At 32.2% G+C, this 25137-nt stretch overlaps 3 protein-coding genes across 4 annotated transcripts; 2 read left to right on the top strand and 1 right to left on the bottom strand.

Annotated features, from left to right (window-relative positions):
- The first annotated feature begins 3745 nt into the window (after positions 1–3745).
- Positions 3746–8858, top strand: LOC8283908 (gamma-soluble NSF attachment protein). Its single transcript, XM_002529839.4, has 9 exons — positions 3746–3932; positions 4269–4336; positions 4496–4580; positions 4709–4867; positions 5099–5236; positions 6323–6401; positions 6653–6732; positions 7706–7835; positions 8500–8858. The coding sequence occupies exons 1-9, from the start codon at positions 3886–3888 to the stop codon at positions 8602–8604; spliced, it is 891 nt and encodes a 296-aa protein (XP_002529885.2). The 5' UTR covers positions 3746–3885; the 3' UTR covers positions 8605–8858.
- Positions 8859–10295: 1437 nt separating this feature from the next.
- Positions 10296–11927, top strand: LOC8283907. The gene has a single exon (XM_002529838.4). The coding sequence runs from the start codon at positions 10745–10747 to the stop codon at positions 11603–11605; it is 861 nt and encodes a 286-aa protein (XP_002529884.2). The 5' UTR covers positions 10296–10744; the 3' UTR covers positions 11606–11927.
- Positions 11928–12333: 406 nt separating this feature from the next.
- LOC8283906 (lysine-specific demethylase JMJ18) lies at positions 12334–21441 on the bottom strand. Of its 2 annotated transcripts, none has more exons than XM_048372986.1 (12): positions 21384–21441; positions 20763–20853; positions 19466–19537; positions 18926–19003; positions 18304–18810; positions 17981–18205; positions 17098–17259; positions 15922–16290; positions 14702–15758; positions 14487–14590; positions 13594–13791; positions 12334–12988 (listed from the first exon to the last, which is right to left on the bottom strand). In XM_048372986.1, the coding sequence occupies exons 2-12, from the start codon at positions 20802–20804 to the stop codon at positions 12632–12634; spliced, it is 3171 nt and encodes a 1056-aa protein (XP_048228943.1). In that variant the 5' UTR covers positions 20805–20853; positions 21384–21441; the 3' UTR covers positions 12334–12631. The 2 variants fall into 2 exon arrangements, with proteins under 2 accessions (XP_048228943.1, XP_048228942.1); XM_048372985.1 differs by lacking the exon at positions 21384–21441 and adding an exon at positions 20976–21191.
- Between the last annotated feature and the right edge of the window lie 3696 nt (positions 21442–25137).

Raw genomic sequence — 25137 nt, 5'->3', positions numbered from 1 at the left:
AGTCTTGCTCCAAGAACTGATGCTCGCCCACTTGAGAAAACAGAGAAGGAGAAAGAAGACAATTTAGGAGGAAAGATGGATCAGAAGTTTGATACAGTGAAGAGCAGCAAGATGAGCCCTGAAGAAGAAGAAGGTAGCAGCACAGGAGATATGAAGATACTACCAATTCCACCATTCCCACAATTTCCTCCAATTGGACCATTCCAATTCCCACCTCCATTTGACCTTCCTCCACTTCCTAACTTCCCACCTTTCCCTAACATTCCACCATTCCCTAACTTCCCTTTTCCTCCTTTCCCCTTCTCTCCCCTCCCTTTCCCTTTCCCTTACACACCTGCTTCTCCATAAATAAAATCTTCTTTTTAATCCTTACACCCTTAATTATCTTCAGCATCGATCTTAACAAACACAAAGGATGAGAATAAGAATATCAGTAATAACAACTGTAATGCTGCTCTCTCTTTGTAATGAAAGCATGTCTTTCTTGTCTGTCAATGTCGTAGGTAGATCATAAATAAGATGGTTATTCAAATTTACATTTTAGTTTTATTTTGTTATAAAACCTTAATTCATTTTATTTTTATCATTTAATTTTAATTATATTTATATTTTATTAGAATCAAATCCAATTTCGCCCTCCAGTTTTACATTTGACCACTTTTTTACTTTTATGGCCAATTTAACTTCTGAATTTCTCAATTATGGCCAAATTAAATTCCAGTCACAAATTGAATCACTAAATTAAAATTTATTCTTTCTCTAAGTTAAAATTAAAAAATATATAAATTTTTTTAAAATTATCACAAAACTAATAAAATACCAAAACTAATTCATTATCGCCAACAATATTTTTCATCACTATAAATAACACTTGGTAAATAAAAATTTACTAGCATTATCACTAAAAAATTAAACTTACTAGTATTATCACTAAAAAATGAAAGTATAGATAAAATTTTCATTCAATACTATCACACCATTGCCACCTCTTTATCAACTTAAAATATATAAGAAATATTTAATATATAAATTCAATTAAATTTATTATAATTCAAATTATTTTTTAACAGGTTAAATTGAGCCGCATAAAAAGTTAAGTGTCCAAATTGAGTCGGTGTTAAAAGTTGGATAGTCAAATAAGACTACAGCGCGTGGATTTCACTCTTTTAAAAAAGAGTTATATTAAACTTATTCAAAAAGTTTAGGGATTAAACATATCGCAAAAAAAAAAAAAAGACTAAATTGAATCTGATTACAAAATTCGAAGGTCAAATTAAACCTTATTCCTATTTTATTCTATTTTATTCATATTATAAGAATTGACAAATATAAATTTTGCTATATGTCAATCACCATTAAAATTGAATAATTAAATAAGATTAATTAAAAAATAACCATTTATATTAATATTTTAAAAAAAGTCAAAACTCGAACTCAGGCATCTCTCATAATATAGTTGTGCAATTATCTCAATGCATACTTTAGTGTAATTTGTTCCTTATGGTATATACAAGTATCGCCTCGATTAACCATCTAATTAATTATTAGGTAATTATCAATTTTCTTACCAAATTATAATTAATTTTAAATAAATAATTAAGGAGGCAGCAACATATTTCAAGAAATTGTAGTACATTCATGAGAACTTGTACAATTCTGCATAAAAGAACCTATTTCGTTTCAGAAATAGATACGACAAAAAAAACAAAATAGAAATAATTAAATTAAAATTGATATTTTGGTGTCATAGAATATATTAATTTATTAATATATAATTCATTTAAAAACTATCTATTTTATTAAAATTTAATTTAGCTATAATTGATTTCATATAAATTTAATTATGTAAAATTTTATATTAACTTTCATTTAAAGCATATAAATTTTAGATTTATAAATAAATTTTATAAATTTTATGGATTTTAACAAACCGAACCGTCATTTTCATAACTCACTCTATTGCCTGCCACCTTCAAATTGCTCATATATATGAAACTGAAGACTGATCATAAAATTATTTCATTAACTAGCTAGTACATAAATGATCATATAATAGAGACTATATATTAATTATTTGGCAGCATTAACTTTAAGGGCTGCCTTCTTCTCCTCCTTCATTTGGTGAAGAAACGAAGCCGGAAGGAACAGTGGGAAGTGAAGGAGCAGAAGGCATGGTAGGGATGAACGGGAACGGAGGAAACTTAGGTAAAGGCAACAAGCGAGGAAACGGGAATGTCATCGGAGGAAAGTGGGCCAAAACTGGATTAGCCGGCGGCGAAGGACTGGCTGGAAATGGGCTAGAAGGAGAAGGAGGAGGAGGAGTCATCAGTGGGAGCTGCAAAGATGGAAGCGTAGGGAGCAGGGAGGAAAACGGCGGCGTTTGTGTAGTTCCCGGTGCTGGAAAAGTTGGCTTGAGAAGAGAAGGCGGATCCACTCCAAACTGTATAGCTGCTGATGGGTTTTCCATGTCAGGTAACAAGGCGCGGGAGGCTAAGCAAGAGTTAGTGTAGCTGCAGAGGAAAAACAGAGCCAAGGTACTAAGTAAGTGGGTGATTTTGGGAGCCATAGTTTTGTTAGATTGGTTAAGACCTTTTAATACATGAAATGGTGAAACGGGTTATGGTTAAAGGTATGATATATGGTGAATAGAGAGGAATGTGTGCATATATAGGTGAAGAAATGAGAGAGTGGTTGGGTGGGAGGGTGGTGGTTAGTAGTGTTGATGGTTTGCATGGGAGTTCTACTATAAACCTAATTGTTTTGGGTCTAATTTTTATGAGCCAAAGGCATTGGTTGGCTTGATTTGGAATACTATTACCTAAGCTTTTACTACTACTACTTCTATCTTTTAGTATGGCTTAGGGTGTGTTTGACCAATGTTTTCACTATGAGCAAGTTACACCTTTTCTCCTTAGATTTTACCACATTATTTAGTTTTTTTTTACCACATTAATAGTCTTATAATCCTGATTGTGAGCTAGGATAGTTTATTTTGAATATATAAATATTTTTTATTTTAAATTAATTCGTACTCGATTATATTTTGAACGAATTTAAAAAATTATTTTTTAAAAGCCAATCAATAAGTCTAATCTATTCATAAAATTACATATAAAGAAAGTTATATATTTTTAAGGATGGAGTAAACTTATTTTAAATTCTAAATTTGCATAATTAGATTATACTAGATTCAAATTAAGACTTCCAAATCTCAAATTCAGCTAAATTCAGCTCAAATTTAATATGGCCTGAGATTTAAATAGATCTAATATAAAAGGATAGAATCATTAATACATTCGTAATTCTTTAGTTATTATACAGGAGAGTATGATAGTTTATTTAGGATCAAAATTCTTACATGTTCAACCTAAAATTGATAAATTATGTTTGTATAATTTTAATTTTTGCATTCAAATTCAACGGTTGAGATTTATTATCCATCAAATAATTACTTACTTTCTAAATTTTAAATTCAAATTTTCAATAAAATTTAAACTATTTAATTTCAATTTATTTATTTATTATCAATTATTAAAGAATATTTTATTTATTGTCCAACTCAAGTGTTGAGGTTAGGTAATGCTTTTAAAAAAAAAAATTGAGATATTTCTTTAATTACGATAAAGAAAAAACTAATCTAAATATAGAATTTTTTAAAGAATTAATAACAAGAAAAGCGAAAGAAGTAATTTGCTTGCTTCCTTTAGACGAGAAAGCGTAAAGACCGTTGGATGAGAATCAAAGATCAACGACAAACACGAAACCAACACAACCAAATCCAGCAGTAACAGCCCCTTGCTTCGCCTACGCTTCACCTTCTCTACTTACAGCCCAAAATTAAAAAAGAGAAAGAAAAAAAACGAAAAAAGAAACACCGAAACACAGATGTCATCTTCCGATCCCGATAAGTTGATTGCTAAGGCCGATAAACTGTGAGCCCCTTTCTCTCTGTCTGTCTGTTTATTCCATATGTCAACGATCGTCCAATCTCTATAATTGAATAACATTTTAGTACATGAAAGCTTTACAAAGACGCAACAGGGTCTTCTTCGTTTAGTTTTTAGATCAGGAACTGTCTTTATATTTGCTAGATTTCAAATTCTTTTTCCCCTGCATTTTGTAAGAAATGAAATCATGCTTCAACTGACATGATCTCCTTTTTTTTTTTTCTTTTCTTAAAATTATAATTGAATGGGTCGAATTTCTTTTATATGAGTTATCCCAAACAATGCCGTAATCGTTATACTTGTTTTCCTTTTTTCCCTTAGAACAAAACTCAGTCTTACAAGGTGGAGTGCTGATTGGAAAAGTGCTACTCTTTTGTACGAGCAAGCTGGTTAGTGATTTCTTTGCCCGTTTCTCAAGCTTTGTGATTAGGTTTTCATAGGATCAACATAATGGCAGCCATTCGTTTTAAATTCTCCACAAAGTAGAAGTTAATAAATAAGAATCGTATATTCGGAGGATTTCTTCATTAGTGCTGGTTTTATTGTAGCTAATGGCTTTAGGCTTGCCAAGAAGTATGAGAAAGCTAAAGAAGCATTCGAGAAGGCTTCTAAAGGACAGGAGATACTCTCTTCGTATCCTGAATTATTTATTTGTTAATTTGTTTTTTTGATCGTGATGGCTTATATATTAATACTGTTTTAAAATTTTGTTTTGTGTGTACATGATTTTGCCTCTTGTTATATCCTTTATGAGTTCTTAGCCCCTGGGATGCTGCTAAGCATATGGAATCTGCGGCTGCTCTAGCAAAGGAACTGCGCAACTGGAATGAAGTTGCTGATCTTTATAAAAAGGCATCTGAGCTGTACATTGAGTGTGGGAGGTCACAACCTGCATCAGATGCTCTAGCAAAGGGTGCTCGGTAAACACATAGTTTATATTTTTGTTTCAAAAACACTACTAGTAGTAGTTGTAGTTGTTATTGTTGTTGTATTGTGCTCATACTTATTTTGCTGCGTTCTTCTTATGGTGTGAACTTGAAGTATAAGTATAGCTACTGGAATATTATTACACAAAGTTCAGATTTAAGTTGCATGCAAAACTAAATTATTTTGGAACCTAATTGATATACATTTTTTTCTCCCTATTGCAGTGCTCTAGAAGATGCTGTGCCAGATGCTGCTGTTCAATTGTATACTGATTCTTGTGTTATTCTTGAAGAGGATGGCAAAGAACAAATGGCCTTTGATCTATACCGTGCTGCTGCTAGTGTATACATAAAACTTGAGAAGTAAGGCTTACATTTTCCCTAGAAGTGAAACACAACTGACTGCACTAAGTTTTTATAGGTCCTCATGGTAAAAGTTAATAATTACAAAAGAGGCTTTGTGAATATAAGTAGTGATTTTCTTAGTATTTCTATATGCACACTGTTATAACCCTGCATTTGGCATCAGGTTATGGGTCACACAATACCTTGTTTTAGTTAGATATCCTGGTTGCTTGCCTTGCACTAATTGTGATGGATGCTCTGCTCATTTACAATTAACCTCTGATTGCCATATTTGCTGTTTGCTGATTCCCTGTTGTCCCTTACTGGATCACAACTGAAAAACATTCCTTACGTTAAAACAGGTGGAAATACAGGGTCACTTTTAGGGCATTTTTCTCTTACATACTTTGTAAATCTTAGATCCAATTTCGAGTTCTATACGAAATATCTAGATTTAAAACATAAAACGAATTAGAGATATGTTAACGTGAAAAAGAGAAGGAATCTGGAAAAAGAACCTACTGGAACAACTTTGAAAACAATGGTTTTATGCTAATTCCTTACTTCTATCCATTTATGGAAACTTATCTTAGCACACAATTTAGAGTGGGGAAAGAAATCCCTTTGCATGGTACTACCATGTAGATTTTGAGTGGCTACTCTAGTTTTATTCCCCAGTTATTGAGATTCACCAAATACACTGGCTATATAAGGCGTAGTTGGTCAAAAGTTTGAAGTGGTTTTTATAGTTGAAATAAGACAAATGAGGTAATTTTTTAATTCTAAGGAGAAGTGCTATGCTTCTCTGTGATAATAATTTAGACCTTTTCTGCCTCCACTTAAGTTGTGCTCTCTAATTTTTGTTCTCTTGGTACCTATGCACATACCAAGGCAAATTTGTGGAACCATGCCTTGATGAGGTTGAAGTGTTGATACTATCCTGTTTGCTTTTTACATTGTATATATATAATTTCCTATTTTTGGTTTTATGATTCCTCTAGAAACGGATGACAATGGCATAACTTCTGGCAGTTCATGTCGCTCTCATGTTTTTGCAGTGAAACTTAAATGAATAAGAGTTAATTATGGTGTCAATGCCTATAGGTATACAGATGCTGCAGCTATCTTGTTGAGACTGGGTGTAGCAGCTAGTAATTGCAATGCCACCAACAGCCAGTGCAAGGTTGACTTCTACCAGTCTATCTTTAATTTTCTTTTTGTTTTGTATTCCCTTTCTATCTGATAAGTTCACCTTTTGTTTTCTGTTCATTTTGTTTTTCTTGTCTTCCAATTTGATTCTCAAACTCCCAAACTGCGATACTTTCTTTTGTATACTATATTCCAATCAACTTCTTCCAATTACTATGCTTTATTTGTTTGATTATGAGTTTTGCAGCCATACATCAATATCTTCCAATATGTTTTCTATTTCAGGCATATCTTAGTGCGATCATCGTTTATCTTTATGCTCATGATTTCAAGCAAGCAGAACAGTGTTACAATGATTGCTCACAGTAAGTAATTTTAATGCACTTAAATATCTGCTTATTTCTACTCGTGGGGATACCTTTAGAGCCTATGAAATAGTCCCTTCAAGAGGCAAATGGTTATACGGAACTCGTGCCAAAAAGTTAACACTTTTATGCTTGCTGAAACACCTTCATGTTATACCTTCAGTGTCTCTAATTACTAAAAAAAAACTTCAAAATTTAATTTTTTCCTATAGTTTCATTCTTAAGTTTATAGCATTATCTCTCCAGCAGCATCTTTGCATCTCTATTCACTTAATGTTGCTTGGTGAGCTTTTGCTGCAGAAACCTTTATATTACACATTTCCATACCAAACTACAGGATAACCAATTTGACATTATCCAACAAATAATAAGGTGCCTAGAGAAAATGCTCCACAGTTGGCTCATATATATGCTGTACTATTTAAAAGCTAATGGGCATGAATACTTTTACAGAATCTCATAATATGGATAGACTTGTGGAAAGTGTAGATGCTTCTCCATTCATGGCCCTAAGAATATAGGGAGAGTTATCATAGGGGTTGAAATCTATTATTCTTGTAACTTTGTTGCCTTGGTTTCTGAGAAGGTGGAGACAGTTGGCATAAGAGATTTTAAACCTGTTACTTTTGTTGGCTTAATACATTTCGCTAAGAAAATGATGTATTTAGTCCAATATACATGTCTTTGCAGCAAACATGTCCAAATCCCTTTTCCACCAAAGTTAGACGAAAATGAAGGATCAAGGATCCAGTTATGGATATTTTCCCTTGATGTTTAAAGCTTAATTTCCCCTTCATGGCTAAAGATGGTTTAATTTGTGCCAAAATTTCACGTTGGGTGCTTACATATTAGATCCTTTCTCTTGGTCTCTGTACATTAATTGAGATGTCTGAGGATTACTACTCCTTTTTCTTTTTACATTATGTATACAAAGTTTCTAACGATTTGACATACTGCCTTTTGGTTCGTGCAGGATTGATGCTTTTTTGAGCAGTGACCAGAATCGCAGTGTTAGTAAATTGCTTTCTGCTTATAGAGAGGGTGACATTGAAGAAATCAAACGTCTTGTTCAGTCTAGCACTATTTCACATCTTGACAATGTGGTAAATCCTTTAGTTTCTCTCGACTCTTATCAATTTATGAAATGCATCAGCCTTGATTTGAATACTTGGGGGTTTAATCATGTATCTATAGGGAATTTATCTAGTATAAGATGCTCCTCCTTCTGTTAAGCTAAATATTACCTAATATCTGGACTATTTTGTTTCTTTTTCTTGGAACCTTTACTAATTTCCACCTCCCACCTCCCAAGCTGTATCATATTTAGATCCATCTCTCTGCTTTTTTGAGCTAGAGCTTTTATGACATAAGCTACCAGTTTGTTTTCCCATAAAGTTATTGTACTTACTCTGGCAGAGTGCCTCTCCAAAATAGGAGAAATGTCCAGATTGCCTTGGCTGTTTATGTTAGAGTTTGGGGAAATTGCAGCTCCAAACGTCACCTCATACCTCACTAGTGTGTTTCACTTCATAGCATGTATTCACCACAACTGAGCTTACAAGAGAGTCAAGTTCCCATTTCATTTAATGTCGTTAGCGACTTGTTAAACTTAGTGGTTCCCCGTACATAATCTATGCTGATTTCCACTGGATTAGATGACATTTAGAATAGGTATTAGACTGTCATGTAATGATATGATAAACTCACTTACTGCTGCTGTATGAGTAATTGATAGTGCATTGTTTGACTTGAATAATTTGGCTGCAGATCATTAAGCTTGCAAGAAAGTTACCAACTGGAGATATCAACGCATTCAAGACCGATGCTGCGAAAGATGAAGAAGAACCATTGGATGAGAATGACCTCACATGATTTTCCCATCCAGTAGAGGTTTGTTACTTGTTAACACACTTTCTTTTATTAAATTTGTGGGTCTTTGCCTGGTATAGAACATCATATGTATAAAAGCATATTATAATTCAATTTAATCTGATGTTCAGTGTGTTATTATTGTCCTTTCAGTGGATCCGATTTGTAAAGTTTGTGTACATTTCATGATCATGTATTTTTAAGAACAAGGAAGCTAATATAAATAAATGTTAGCTTAGAGTTGGCGGAGGGATACATTGGTTAGGATTTCATGTATATATATATGCTCAGAATTTCCTTTTTCTTTTTAAATCAATCTAAAGAATCTCCTCTTGCTGGTGGCTGTTATGTTATGTGCATAATAATAACAACAATATATAATATCATAAAATTCATGTAAGTTTTAAAATTCAGCTGAATTATAGAGTTATTCATAGTAATATCCCTTCTGAAGTACTAGACTATTTTTCTTATTTCACTAAGTAACACTGAACAGAAAATTATATAAAAAAAAGAAGATAAAGTACAAAGTCAAGTAAATAAATAAGTAAACAATAAGAAAGTAATAATAGTGTATTCACAGGCTTAGGCTAGCAGTACATGTATAATAATTTACCATTAATGTAGGTAGTCTTAAGATGTTTTTTATGCTTATTCATTGCTTTCACCCCCAGTCACTGTTTGATTTGCTCCTTGAGGTGTTCTACAACATTTTTCTGCTAGTTAACATTTCCGACTTCTCCAAGTTGATTTTCCGCCCAGAAGCATCTCCATAATTGCGCAAGATTTAAGCTATTTTCTCTCCTTGTCTAGTTGCCCTGATGAACAAGATACTGTCATCTGCAAAAAAATAAAAAAATAAATGAGGAATTGCAGGTGCATGTCTTGCCACTTTGAAACTGTGAATGTCTCCATTTAGTTCGGCTGCCGGACCCTTTTAAGGGGAGAGAGGGTCTCCCTGCAGGAGACCTCTTCAGAAGAAAAGGATGGAACAGGGGTACCATTAATTAAAATGGAATAAGACAGTTGTAGCACATCGCATAACAAGGTCAATCCAAGAATCGACGAAACCCATTTTACTCATGTCTAATTTCATGTGAGATCCAACCATGGCATTGTATGTTATTAATCTACTAGTAGTGATGGTACTATGAGCTTTAGAAATGATATCTGGCACGATTAACTTAGACAATTAGCTATTCTTAAAGGGTGTTTGACGTAGTTATTGGAAATTAAAAAGGTGTTTGATATAGCTATTGGAGATGAGCCCGTAATTTATATATCAGCCCCCAATTGGAGCTTTTGTGAATAACTCTATTAATTTAAACATAATCATCAAATCATTTTTTTTTATAATTATTTTTAAGACCCTAAACTTAAAAAAAAAAACTGTAAAAATCACATCTCTTCTGTTTACTACAGCTCTTAATTTTTTTCTAGAATAATTTTTTCTAAATGCAAGAAAAATAATATAAAAATGATTACTCTAAGATATTTTAAAATAAATTATTATATTATATATATCTTTTAATTATTTCACTTAATATTTTCTTATTATTTTTTTATTTTCATTTTTTTCTTGAATCAGGATTGCTACAAAAAAAAAAATTAAAAAGATGGTTTTTATATATTAATAATAGGTTATATATTACTTATTATTAATGTATAAAAATATTTAAAAGTAAAAAATAATTAGTTGCTACTTATATTAGTAATTAAACATATAAACAACAGTAATTAAAAGTGATTTTACCAAACACAGATATTAATTAGCTATCAACAATAGCTTAACTAAACATACCCTTAGAGATAATTTTACATATTATGTTATAATGAAAGTATGAATTTTAAAATGATGATGAATAATATGCCAAAAATTTGGAAATAAAGAGGAGAAATACCACTGGAGGGATACATTTGGTTCAGGCGATACACTTCCTCAGCTCTTTATGGTCTGTATTTTAATCTTAAGAGAAGGAAATTAAAAATAATAAAAAAAAAGAAAAGCTGCTAAAATAATCATATAGAAATACCACTCATATTCTTTTTAATTACAAAAATAGGCCTTTCGTCTTCTTCATAGTGTTTAGGCGGGAAGAGTTAGTTATGCATCGGAGACACTTCTCTCTCCATCTCAGTCTATATGTATTATGTTACTCTATTGGAAGCAAAAGCCAAAACAAAACAAAATCAAGGAAACCCCATTTCAAGAAAATCTTTCTTTCTCATGTGTCAACAACTACTCTCTCTTTTCCTCCTCCTCCTCCTCCGTACTACCAGCACCGCCACCCTCACTCCAGCCCTTTCCCCCACCGCTACTCCTCTCCCACCACCCAACACCACTACCACCACCATTCCTTTACTGCCACTAGCGCCACCCCCAAAATTCCACCGGCAACAGCAGCTCAACAACATAATTGATGCACTAATCGGCGCAGGAGATTTCAACAGCTGGGTGAACATTCTCTCCGTTGCAGACGCAGCAACTCTCCCTCTCTCCGCCACCCTTTTCATTCCCGCCGATGACTCTCCATCTCCAATCGCCACCACCATCACCATTGACCCTTTCATTTTCCCTTACCATATTGTCCCTCAACGCCTCTCTTTCTCTGATCTTTGTCAATTCAATCTGTCTTCTCGCCTTCCTACATTACTCTCCTTCAAGTCCATACTCATTACTAATAATTCGATCTCCAACTTTACCCTTGATGACTCTCTTCTTTCTCATCCTGATCTTTTTAGTAGTGATACTATTGCTGTTCATGGCATTGCTACTCTTCTTGATTACTCTGTCTATGGTGATGCTTACCCTAAACCTTCTCAGCCTGAAGTCTTGGCTAGGCCACCGCCTGGTATGTTTGTGCCTAAGGGGGAGTTGATTAGCGATCACAATGAATCTAATACTGCTAATTGCTTGTGCGTTGAGATTTCTTGGACTGTTTCCTTGGTGGTGTTTTGTGCTTTTTTAGTGCCAAAGATTCAAATAATCAATCTTGATTGTTGATGCTGATGGTGAATCTTGGATGGGTTTTTTGCTTTTCTGGTGTTTTGTGCTGTTTTTGTGTCAAAGATTGAGTCTCCGACATTGATGGGTCTTAGTAGAAAATCAAGGTTGAGATGATGGTGATGGTGAATCTTGGATGGGTATTTTGTTTCCTTGGATTAGGCCATATCATCTTGTATTAGAGCACCCTTTGTTGTAAATTCTTTTTTGGTTGTACTTAAAAATTTTCAGATTAATTCCACTATCAGTTTCTGTTCATAAACATTTTGTATTGCCTTAGGTTTACTGATGTGCAATCAGGAAATAATATTCTTGTTGTTAATGGGTTGTGTGTGAAGTTGAAATATGGAATAGAAAAATTTGTTTCTGAATTCAAATGATATTTTCTTATGGTTTGATATAGTTTTGGACCAATCTTCTGCTATACTGCTTGTACAAGTTATATGGTGGTGGCTTTAGTTTATTATCAATTAATATTCATCTCCATTATATGGATATTAAAACAGTTATTGTTTGGATTCAGAGAAAATCATCACAGAATATTTCTTTTTTTATCTTTTTCTTCATTCTCTCTTTAAATTTTTTTCCTCGTTGATTTCCAACTTGCTTCTGTTTTTTTTTTTTTTCTTTTTCTCTGGGTATGTAAACGAACATCCAAAAGGGTAAATAATAGCAGAATACAAAATAAAGAAAGAAAAAAAATTAGAGCTGAGGATCAAACTCATAAATGAATCAAGACTAATTACTAACATATATTTCATAAGTGTTAGTAAACTGTTCCTAAAGTATACATCTATCCTTTCTATTATAAGCTAAGACCATCAGCAAACCAAGATTCTCTATCAATGTAGTGAGTAGGCATGCTGCAAACTTTTGTTCACATCTAATGCCCAGGACCTCTGTCCTGTTATGAATCTTTGAAAGAATGGGCCTAAAAACTGAGAAAATTAGCCAATGCTACCCTCAATGATTTAGAAAGAAAAAAAATTGAAAAAGAATGGTGAGACCTACTGTTATCTGTTTTATTTATCTACTTGTTTTCTGGATCTCCTCCATCAATGTTGTTAATGCAGCTCTCCGTTCAGCACTTTGTGTATCGCTGCACAAAACCTTACGCATTATTTTTAGCTCTTCGGAATTCGCTTTCTTGAATAGTCCTCGCACAATGTGCTGCACTTCTTCTTCTTCATCTGAATGACCTTGTGCATTTAGATTGTCTGGATATTTTGTCATCACATTATTGCCAATTTTATCCTCTGGGTCTACGGGATTGCAACCCAGTCCAATCAGGGATTGCTTGACTTCACTTGTGGTGCTCAAATTTACAAGCCTATTTTTCCAGTAGTCCACAGACTGATGATTCGAATCAAGAGCCTCAATAGCCTGAAAAAGTTCATATTTAGATGCTACAGTGAATGATTTTTCATCATGGTTTATTTACCCTATAAGCGCAAGTGAATGATTTTTCATCATGCACAAGATGTGATCACCTAACATGGATAAGATGTGCATAAGGGGATGAAGTATTCATTCTATTTCCTCAGTGCATAGTGTATGGGAAACAGATGAAGTATAGGCCTGCGTCTAGGATATTCAGAATCTGAAAGACTATACATAGTTACATACATGCTCTTCTTTTTCTAATTTCTTTTGCGGAGTCGGTAAATGCAACTCAAGTGGAAAAGAACATATCTTTTGATTGTTGCCCCTTCACATAAAATAGGTAATGCATTCAGCTTTTAACAATCAACAGATTTTAAGAGCTTCATTAATAATACATGGTTATTAGGTCTTATGTTGCACAATAGCAAGTTTCAGGTGATCGAGTTCCATTGAGCCTACACAAGCACCCACCAAAAGTAAGAAGCATGGTATTGCAAACTCTGTAATAAATAAATTAACTTGTGTGGTTGTCGTTACTTAAAATCTCTACAGCAAAGCAGACGCTTAATGTGATTTTAAGCATGTAGACAGCAAGGTAGCTTTACCTGAAGAATGGGTGATGTGGAAAACCCGAACATTTGAAGCCCATTAATACTTTGCAAAGGCAGCACAGGAGGCAGACCTCTTTCTCCTAGGGTGTTCCTTCGCATGATTTCCTCATTCAGTCGTTGCAGCACCATTTCCCAGCACTTCTCTGCTGAAACATTTGTAAATGTTTCACTTGGGTATTCTTCCAAAGATACCTAAAATCCAAAAACAATTTAAAACTCAGACGATAATAAATTGAACTATTCAAGCACCGATCTGTCTTTTCATCAATGAAACAAGATATAGAATAGTATTATATCTAAGCTACAGTACAAACACAGCCATACAACATGATTTCAAACTGGAAACTGCATAGGCTTTGATTCAACCAAAGCTAGTAGAGATTGTTCACAACACCAACCAAGAACCTTCCTTCAAGATCCTTCATTAGCTTAACCAACCTGAGTTCAATATGCAGTCTGACTATTTCAAAAAGAAGCTCCATATTTATGTGTAGTCAATAGGTTTATGAAGGCAAGAGCTACTGTTTATTGTTACTTGCTGAACATAAAAGTCCACTTGAAAACTTGTACAGTTCAATGGCTGTGATGTTTATGTTACACATTCTAGTTCAGGGTAACAGGTGTCTTCAATTCTTTAGTTTTATCATAGTTAGATGGTAATTCCAAACACCAAATATAACAAATAGAAAATAAGCAAGAATTGAATGCTCATGAGCAGTACAAGATAATAAAGCATGCGGGCTGCTGTTTAAATTGGTAAGTAGAGCCTAAACTGAGCTCAAACAGAGCTCCAAATAGGACTGCACATTTAATATTCAAACTCTATATTGCCATTTAAAGCCTATAAGCAATTGCATTAAGACACCCTATTTTGGGGAAAAACTCACCTTAAAAAGAGGGCCAAGGAGTCCAGCATCCACAATTTCTGAAATATAGCTACAAGATTTCCTGGGATCAAGCACGCTCAAGAATTGAACTCGACTTCTAAATCCTGCAACATCAACTGAAATTGTAAATAATAGGACCCCAGTCTCTGATGCATAAAAAGAAAGTACATAAAACAAAGAGAATTCAGAAAGAAATACAAGAAATAGTAACATACCTTTGGGGAATATGACCTGCTTACTGCACCAAAGCTTTCCAAGCATAATAGAACCAAAATTTATAGGTTCAACAAATGAACCAAAGTTATAGGATAGGTTAACTAGGTCAGTTATGGATAGTCTGACATGTGAACTATTGATTGTTCTTGTTTCAAGGCTTTCTGATTGAACCACTGAAGACAGTGGAACAGAAAGATCAACTCCAAACAACTTTTTACTACATCCACAAGTATCCCCCACAAGTGGTGAATATGATGAAGGGTGGTCTTCATTTGATAATTCATGCAATTCTGATGAATTACAATCACGATCAACTTGTGGTAAATCTTTTCCTTTTGCTGTGTCTGAATTGCTGACATTATCTTGCTTACCTCTCGACTTATTTGTCTCTACATCTGATCTAACTTTGTTACCAGAGCTATTAGATGCATCGAAAGACTCATTTTCATGATCAACGGACATAAAATCAAGATTCAAATCAATGCAACTCTCTTTCTTGACCACAGGTTTATTCTTCAGGATCATAGCATCATTGTTAAAGATGTGATCATGGCTATTGGACTGTGTCACTTCTGAAGAAACTTGACTATTTGAACAAGAGATATTGGTACCCAGTAATTCCTCTGTTCTTGGGGAACAAGACGGACTTTCACTCTGCTCACAATAGTTGTTTTGGAACAAATCACACTTCTGTTCCACCTTACATTCATGAGCACCATTGTCAGCCTCAGAAACCAATCTAAATTCTTTAGAAATCCACACTTTTATAGCATCCAAACTTCCCTCCAGTGCTTCAACTAGTCTATTTAATTCATCTACCGTATAATGGACAAGGACATAACTCTCGTCATTTTCACATGAACAAAAATCCTTTGCATGTTTAAGGCACGCAAATTGTTCAGGGCAGCACTTGCAGCTGGCAGCTGACAAGTGTAAGTCATAGAAGCACATGAAACACTCTCTCTCATTACCCAAATCAAAGTCTTTTTCCATCTTTTGCAATTTTAAATGAGTTGGAAGGTTCTGCAATCTTTCCTCCTCCATCTGTACCCTTGTCTGTTAAAAATAATCATAAAAGAAATTAGTCTTGTAAATAATGCTCAAGTAAATGTTGATCCAGATACTGCACGTAAACATGTGAAGGTGTGCAAATTCGGAGGAGAGAGAGAGAGAGAGAGAGAGAGAGAGAGAGAGAGAGAGAGAGAGAAGAGAGAGGCACCTTTACTGCTTGGGTAAGTAGCCCATCCTTTCCACAGACATTTCTCCACCTCAAATTTCCAGGAGTTTCCTTTCCAAGATGTAATAGCTCCCAAAGGGCCTGAACTGCTTCCTGAGCTGATCCCAGTAGTAGCTTGTCATGGGATATCGATGTCTTTCGATGCTGCTTATTGTAGAGCTCAACTGCATATTGCCCATGCGCTAACCAATCAACAGGAGCTACATTAACCGCTTCTGCACAGTTGAAGCCACAGTTGAAGCCAGAGTGGTACGCCCTGGGGAAAGTAAGAACAAACTCCCCAGAGTGCTGGACAACTCGGTATACTGGTACACCCTCAGCTTTTAGAACAGAAGGAGATAGTTGAGTTACCTGCCCAAGAAGATGAAACCACCAATGATATACAACAGCAAGATAGAGTACAAAATAAAAATAAAAGAGACCAAATGATTTCATAATGCAGTACTTTTATATGAAGAAGTGACAACTGACAACTGAAAACCGACCAACACAATCATAAAGGTGAACACTTGATAAAATAAACAAAGTCCATTTACAATTTACATATTAGAACAGTGTCAAGATGCACCAGGTGCCTTCTCATAATGATGTAAAATGATTGACTAGATGATCAAGGAAACACAATTATACTTTCTAGTATAATCTGCCATCCATGCTTTATCAGGACAACAGCACAACAATTTCATTTGGCTAAAGAGCAGAAGAAAATGAAAATATATATTTGCAAAACTACTGATAGAAATATCTAAACACCCATCTAACTATTTATCTTTTTTTTTTTTGTAATTAATCATCTTCCCAAAACCACGTTACCTAGAACTCCTGATTCATATACCCATAACTGATCAGTGTCAGTGTTGATGCTGCCGAAACTTCATTTTTCAATAGACATAGAAGCAAAAATATATTAAAAATGGTGAGCTTGACTTTGAGATAAGGACATGCAATCTAATGGCTATTATGGAATGGCGTCCCTTCAGTGAATAGGAAAGTAGCTGAATTTTGTCCCACCTCATCCCTTCAGTTCACCAACCCCAAACCCCTGAGCAACCCAGACCCCATGATATTTGTAAGAAAATTAAAATAATCCAATTCTGAGTTAAACATCTTTTCTTTAGATCCAAGCATAATAATATAAAAAACCACTCATCTTCTTACCAGTTCATGGAGTAAATCAGGCTGTTCTTCAAATAAATCAGGTAAATGCTTTTTCATTGCATTCTCCAAATTGGCAGCATGGCTTCCAGGTACTCCATACCATATCTTTGGCTCGCCCCAGTGTAAGTAATTTAGTGAATATAGGTGATGGTCCTCAACATGCTGTTCCAAAAGCAGTTAGACAGGAAAAAGCATTAGTAAAATAGTGGCCTTGAAATTTCAAGAAATAAATAAACATTATGAAGGAAAAAAAAAAGAGAAAAAAAGAAGAGTATAACATTTATCTAGGTGCTTTGCCTTATAGATTATACATAGAAGAGCATATATGAATGCTTACATGAATATCTAACCATGGCTAACTGCACAAACTAACATAATAGATGCGGAAAAGTCCTAATTGTTTACCAAACTATAAAACTTATGCCTAAAACAAGTTTCATTTAAATCTTTAGCTGGTGGCCCCAGCCAAGAGGTAGTAATAGTAAATTGTTTTAACCATCGTAAATAGGAAAAAGAAAGACTTGACATCTTTTCCTATTAGATAGGTAAAGGTCCATTTCCAGAACTTCTCCTGAAATTCTTTCAGGGAAAAGTCCTTATTTGCTAGCTTCATTTGCATAACCACTATTTGAGTTCTCTGTGTTCCAGAAAAGCCCCTTGGGGAAGGGGACAACAGTCTACAGAGGTCCCAAAAAATTTTAACTAACATTGATCGTGATCTTAAAAGGAGATGGAAGCTTAAAAGAATGAAAATATTTAAAAAAAAATATGTGCGCCTTTTGTAGTGTTGAAGCCAATCAAAGATTAAAACTCAAAAAAAATTCTCTCTTATTCATTATTATATTCTCGTGGGGGTTCAAAATTAGCAGTTGCGATGGCCTACCCAACAAAATGATGATAAGCACATTCCAACATACAGCCAAGGAACTAGAACTCCTGAGATATCACTTTCTTCAAAACATAGCACAGAACCTGGCAGGCGTGGGAGATTGTTTAAGTTCCAACCAGAATCAAAATACTGATCTGAATCACCTTCAATCGCCATCGATGAAGCCTTAGGAAACCCACTTCCGAAGGTTCCTGTTTCCAAATCAGCTCCATAGTATACCTGCAATATTTAGAGTATAAACCATGATACATGACAGAATATTGACTAAAAAAGCTCAGAAATCATATAAGGATATTGGAAAAAACTTTCCACAATACCTCAACCTCGTCTGTCGGCTGCTCAATAATCCGCCAGTATTCACCCTCAATTTCCTCCACAGAGGGTTCCAATTTCTGATGTTCAATCCCAGGCTTTACATCCTCCATTGAGTCCATCACTCCAAAGTAACATGCTTTAAAGTGATCAGCATATTTCTGAAATTCCTCAAGTGTGAAGTCTGATCCTGATTGGAAACCAAATTTCTCATCAGCCTCAGAAGCAGCATTTGCTTCTGAACAAGAAGTGGCACGTCTCCTGGATGCTCCCATTTTTGAATGCCGCCTCCTTTTTCGCTTCCGGCTTCGAAATTTCTTTCTCATGGGTTCCCTGTTTTGAAGCAAGTCAACTTGCTGAATTCGTGTAGAAAATTTAGCATTTTCCCATATATCTTTCTCCTTAAGACGACAAGGTGGCCTCCATGAAAGTGGAGGGACAATTCGACATATACCGAATGGCTCTGCTTTTGCACGTATATTTGATATATAACCAAGTGTGTCCTCAAATTCCTAAAGAAATGCAGCATCATATATGTCATAAATGAGAAAAAAGAAAACGGAAACAGGTATTAGTACTGCCATAGCATATGATATTTAATATCTGCATGTTTGACAAAAGAAATACCTCAACTGTAGGATAAAATACTGGTGCTTCATCAATGCTAGGTCTGCAAGCTTCAATTGGATTCCATCTGGCTATTACCTGAAACAAATTGACGATGATATTTATAGAACATCAGGAGTTAAAATAAAATTAAATATTACAGAGCAATTTAAGGGATTGTTGGTCCTGTATTTAGATTTGACCAGAAGAAGGCTAAAGCTAATTATGCACAATCTGGGAACCAAATATCTCATGAAAACTTGCCTTCCAGTCATACTCATGGTACCATCTCAAAACTTGATATCTTATAAGATTACATTAGGTATATTTATTTTAAAATTCCGTGAAAGATCAATTTGCAATAATTTGTATTATGATTTTTTAAAAATTATCAAATATTACCAAACTCTATCCATTTTTTATTTTTACTCCAGTAATGGAAGGTTTAAATACAATGGAGAGATCTTAATGAGTTCCTCCCCTCTGACATTCTTTTTCTTTACGGCATACTACTGCACAGCCCAGCAACTCAATTTTGAAAATTTCATCAACATATTGTACCTTTCTATTTCGTGGACTCCCTGAACCCTCATGTATGTTGTCACTTTTTGGAGAATGCTTAAAAGATAGATCCTGCAAAATGCCCTTTATTACATAATTACACTGAATTTCAAATTCATATGCTTGGCCATGTTCCAATAGCACACATCATGGTATGCAACACCGCTATTGTTTACAACATGTAGTGCCAGGAGAAAAATAACAAAATAGCAACTGGAAAAGATTGCAGAAACAATTTAGACACAGAAACAAGTGGAAGTAAGTAGAAAAGAGAAGAGAAGATGGAAGAGTAAACTATAATAGTTGATGGTCTATCCAAACAAACTGGGCAGGAGAATTTGCAAAATCATGAATCGGATCATATAACCACCTTCATAATCCATTGCCATATGCTTAACAGCAATTAAATATTAAGGTTTGAATTGTGAAGTTCAGAGCACTCATTTATATTAACAATAACAGATTGAATTTCAAGCATGTTATAGAGGTAGATTCTTGTCACCACTACATGACAAATAATTATATGCAGAATTAGCCAACTAGAGCACTAATAAACCAGTTTGTATTTCCTATAGTACAGCCACTCTAGCACAAGATGAATTAATTGCAACATAGTTAATCTAAAGTTTCACTTGTTAATTGCAGAACAGAAAATTTAATAAGCCACTGGCCAGTTGAGGGATACATGATGAAATTCACTGAAAGTGTGCCCAACATCATAGTTAGTTATTCCCTCTACTAACATGTGCACATTGTTGAGATAGTGGTAAGCCATCGTTATATTACCACGTCCATGAAAACTCAAATTTTCATCAGCAGAATCAGAATTATTTATTTCTCCACGAACCCTAAGGAGAGAGTAATCCAACTTTTTACAAGGAAAATGGGCTAAGATATTAACTTTATGCTCTAATCAGAATACAACAAACACAAATCTTCAATCCCAATAATGTGGTATTGAAAACTAGCAGCCAATGACAGAAGGCTGATTGAAAAGTAAATAAAATAAAATATCTTTGCATCTCCCTCAAATAATTTCTAACCCTATGAGCCATGTTTTTAATCATCACCATAAACACCCAATTCTACGTATATATATACATATATATTCCCATGAAAGCAAACCAATTCTATCCAGCAAAGAAACAAGATATGATCATAGGGTTATATATCAAAAACAAAACTTTGATCAATCAATCAATGACTGACCACATAAGCATGCAAAGCAAATAAAGACTGAAAAAACGACGAGAATCCAAAAACCAAAGAAAAAGAAGAGAGAAAAGAAAATTCTAACCTCCTTGATATGGGATTCTGGAATCGATTTAAACTGTTCCATTGTAGCTGTGTTGTGATAAAGAAAAAAGAAAGAACGAATTTTTTATTACCTGCAAAAATAACCCATCAATCTCTGACCTAACTAACTAAATGAATGCAGAAAATCAATTTCCAGTTTTTATTTATTAATTAAATAAAAACAAAGATTTAAAAAAGAAAAAAAAAAAAAGACCTGACTTAATCCTCGAAATCCTTTTTTTACTAAAATAAGGAAATCACAGAAAGATTCAATTTTTATCCTCAGTTTCCTTCTCCTTCTCTGCAAAGAAAACTTCCTATATTCTCATGACATAAATGGGAAACTAAATATATTCAAAGTTCTATATATTTATATATAACTACCCATCTATTAAATTCTTTTTCTTCTTCAACTCCCATTGCCAAGTCAAAAAGATCAATTCAAATAATAATAATAAAACAAACTAAATTGACTTACTATTTAATATTTTTCACCTAAATAAACAGTAAAATATTAAAAAAAAAAAACCCAAAATAGTAGAATTGATAGGAAATAAAGGTGAAATTGGGGAATGAATTTGATTAATATTATTGATAAAAAAAAGGGTTTTAAAGGAAATACCTTGCTTGCTATTGGAAATTAGAAAGATGCTTAATGGGAAAAAATAAATTTATGTAATTATATTAGTTAATATTTTGAGTATTTATAGTAAATAATAAAAGGAAAAGAAAATAAAGAGTAAGAAAAGAAATAAAATACTACTATCTTAGAAAGAAGAGAGAGATAAGGACAGAGGGAGTTGATTTGGTTGGATGGATCTCAGAGAGAGAGAGAAAGTCGTTAATTTTAAGAGAGAGAAAGTGAGGAGTGTGGGATCCAGTGAGCGAGTCAGGAAACTCCGGATGGAAAGAATAAGAAGAGAGGAGCGAGCGAACGCACGCTGTTTTTAACGGAAATCAGTATGAACCTCGGTTCCCTTTTTTTTTTTTTTTTTTTTTTTTTTAAAGCATGCGCGCCTTTCCTTTTATCTTATGTGGAATTTTAATTAGTTTTTCGTATTTTATTTAAAATAATAATTCTGAATTGTTTATATGCATATATAACATAATTTTGGAATTAAATTTAATCTTCTTATATAAGTAAAGGATAAATTTATATTGACTAAATCAATTGCCTTTGAAATTTAGCTATTTTATTTCTACTGAACTCGTATTTACTATTACTTTTTATTAATAGTTAATTGTATAATTTTATATGGTTGACTTAAAAAGTGAATTAAATTTATATATTTTATAATAGTTGTAATGATATAAATTTGATAAGTTCAAGTTGAGCTTAATTCGGTTTATTATAGTAAAAGTTTGAGTTCAGCTCGTTCGAAAATTATTGAGCTTATAAGTGACTCGAACTCATTCATAAATTACTCATTTATTATATTGAACGAGTTATTGAATAGTTATATAATGAAAAAAAATTCAAGCTTGTTAAATATTTTTAATATTTATTATTATTATAAAATAAATATTACAGTTATACATGCAATATATAATATTTATGTAATTTTAAATTTTAAAGTAAAATTAATTTGAATTTAAATGTGAGATATTAGACGATCCTGATCATATAAATCCATCTGCAAGCTCTCTAAATAAACCGAGCTCGTGCTCCTAAATAAGCTCGCGATCTAACAAATCAAATTCTGAGAAGTTCGAACTCACCTCCATTAATTTAATGAATAATTTTGTAAACTTTTTTTTATTAAATCGAGCTATTTACGGCCCTACTCGCAATGCATATAAAATTAATTTATATAAAATATAATAAGTTAAAAGAAAAAATTTATAGTAAGTATATAAGTTTTTATTTTTTTTATATATTTCTTTTTATTTTAAATACTTACAAGTTAAGGAGATATTATATTTATTAGGAGAAGTTCGTCCAGCTAGCACAAGTCCACTAGAGATTATAAATAAAAGATTCATATTTTAAGAAAATTTAGTTTGCAACTTGATTATACATTTTCTGAAAAAAAAAATACATAAAGGACTAATTTAAAAAAACCCCTAGCCAAATTCTAATGTCCTCGTATTGATCTATTCTCTAATGGGATTTTCTTGTTGAGCTCTGGATTGAGAATATTTTAAACACTAAAACTCTCTAAAAACTCTCGAATTTATTTTACAAATTTTAAAAATGATTTTTACTTGTTTTATTTATTTATTTATTTATTTTACAAACTTTCAAGAATGATAAAATAAATAATTAAGAATAATAAAATGAAGGGTAAGTATAATCTATTTAGCAATTAAGCTTTCATAATATTAACACTCTTTGAGAAAGACATATCTTCTTACTAAAGTTCAAATGCATTCAATTGTCAACCTTGTTAGTCAACTTCTTAAGATTGACATAAATTTTTAAGAAGTAAAGACAAACTTCCTAAACATGGTTTGGGTCATTTATTGACTACAAAGATTATATTAATCAAAAGAAATTAAAGTGACCAAAATCATTTTTATATTTATAATATTTACTATTTACATTTGACTTATTTTTAATAATTAAGCAAAAGCGATCGATGAGTGAAGTATCATAGAGTAATACATAAGAGTTTTTAAAAAAATTAAAAAATAATCATTCTAAATTTAAAATATGATAATAGAAAAAACTGATATAATTTATATGTTAAACGAGTAATTATTATAAGACTCATAAAAATCTAAATTTTAGAGAGAGATAAAGGAATGTATTAATTAAGATTCTTAAATACTTTTATAGACTTTTTTCAAGCGAATTATTTTAAAGAGTTCAAGTATTTTAATGACTTTTACATTCATGAATTTAAATAAAATTTATTAATTTTTATTGATTTTTACATACTATTATTTTTTATTATTAAATTATTTAAAAATTAAATTAATCAATTCTATTTTTATGTGTTTACTATGAACATTATTTCACATATATCTGCAATTTCATATACAAAACAACAGATTTTATTTTTTTGTTATATGTTAAATTTATATTTATTTTTAAATTTTTTACCTCACAATATAAATACTATTTTTTCACCAAAACAATAATCTATAATTAAACCACCAAATAGGAGCGGCCCAATGGAATAGGCCACTAAAACAATTGCCTAGGAACCCTCAATTAGGAAGACCTTCATTTATAAAATTTCCATATACATTATAGTATAAAAATTTTTAAAAAAAAAATTTGAATTAAAATTGAGAAAGAAAATATACAAAAATTTAAAAAATATAATTTAATAAAATATATATAAAATAAAGATATGGTAAAATTAGTTTACAAAATTAAAATCGAAAATCAAATACATCAACATACTATACGAACTAGTGGTAATAATATTGTAATTAACTCTATTAGTGTTGTTATCTTTTCCTAAATAATAGTATTATTACATAATTTTTTGTTCCTTTTTTTAAAAGAAAATTATTATAATTATTTATTTTACTGTTAATTAATTCATATTCTTCCAAAAAAATTTCAAAATATTTCTTAAAAACAACCTCATAATACCTTTTCCTTTCTTTCTGCTACAGATCAATACCATAGTGACATAAGAATTTTCTTTAGTTCTCATGAGTTGTACCTCTTTTTAGTAAGTTTATTATTTGATATTTAATATATTTTTTAATTTTTTATTTTGAAAATTAAAAAATCTTATTGTTAGTGACTTGGCAAAGGCCTCCACAAATATTAAAGTCATTTCTATTACTAAATTCAAGTCATATCTATTATATTTTATTCATTACGTATTTGATAAATATCTAAACTAATAATAATCACGTTTACCAATAAAAATAATTATTCAAATTACTTTTCTAATAAAATTTAAAAGTCTATGATGGGATTGTTTGCTCAAAACAATTATTCAAAAATCACTATAGACTCTTTATCTAGAATTTATATTTTCTTATGAGAGTCCCTCTTAAAATTAAAGTAAAAAATTGTAATTAATTATTCTTTCTTTTTGCATTTATAAGTATGAGAAAGTATTATCTATAAATAATTTTTTAATTTTTAAGTTTCATCTAATTTTTTACTTTTTAAAATGGATAGCTTTTAAGTGTTATTAGTAAATGCAAGAAAACTTAAGAAGAAGAAAGTTGAATTTTTAAAAAAAAAAATATCTATTGAAACTCTAAAAAGAAATAAAAAAAAAATTTAAAAAATTTTATTCATAATATATATAAAATTTCATTAAAAATATATATCTATAAAAGTCAATAACTCTTTAAATACTAACTTATAGACTTTACATAAATTTATAATTAAATACTTTATAATTTCCATAGACTTTTTAAAAAATTTTAAAATTCGATATTAAATGCCGATTACTTATATA

The sequence above is a fragment of the Ricinus communis genome, chromosome 4, assembly GCF_019578655.1.
Source record: "Ricinus communis isolate WT05 ecotype wild-type chromosome 4, ASM1957865v1, whole genome shotgun sequence".
Classification (NCBI taxonomy): domain Eukaryota; kingdom Viridiplantae; phylum Streptophyta; class Magnoliopsida; order Malpighiales; family Euphorbiaceae; genus Ricinus; species Ricinus communis.
The sequence above is the reverse complement of the archived record's forward strand: the minus strand, read 5'-3'. Positions and strand labels throughout refer to the sequence as shown.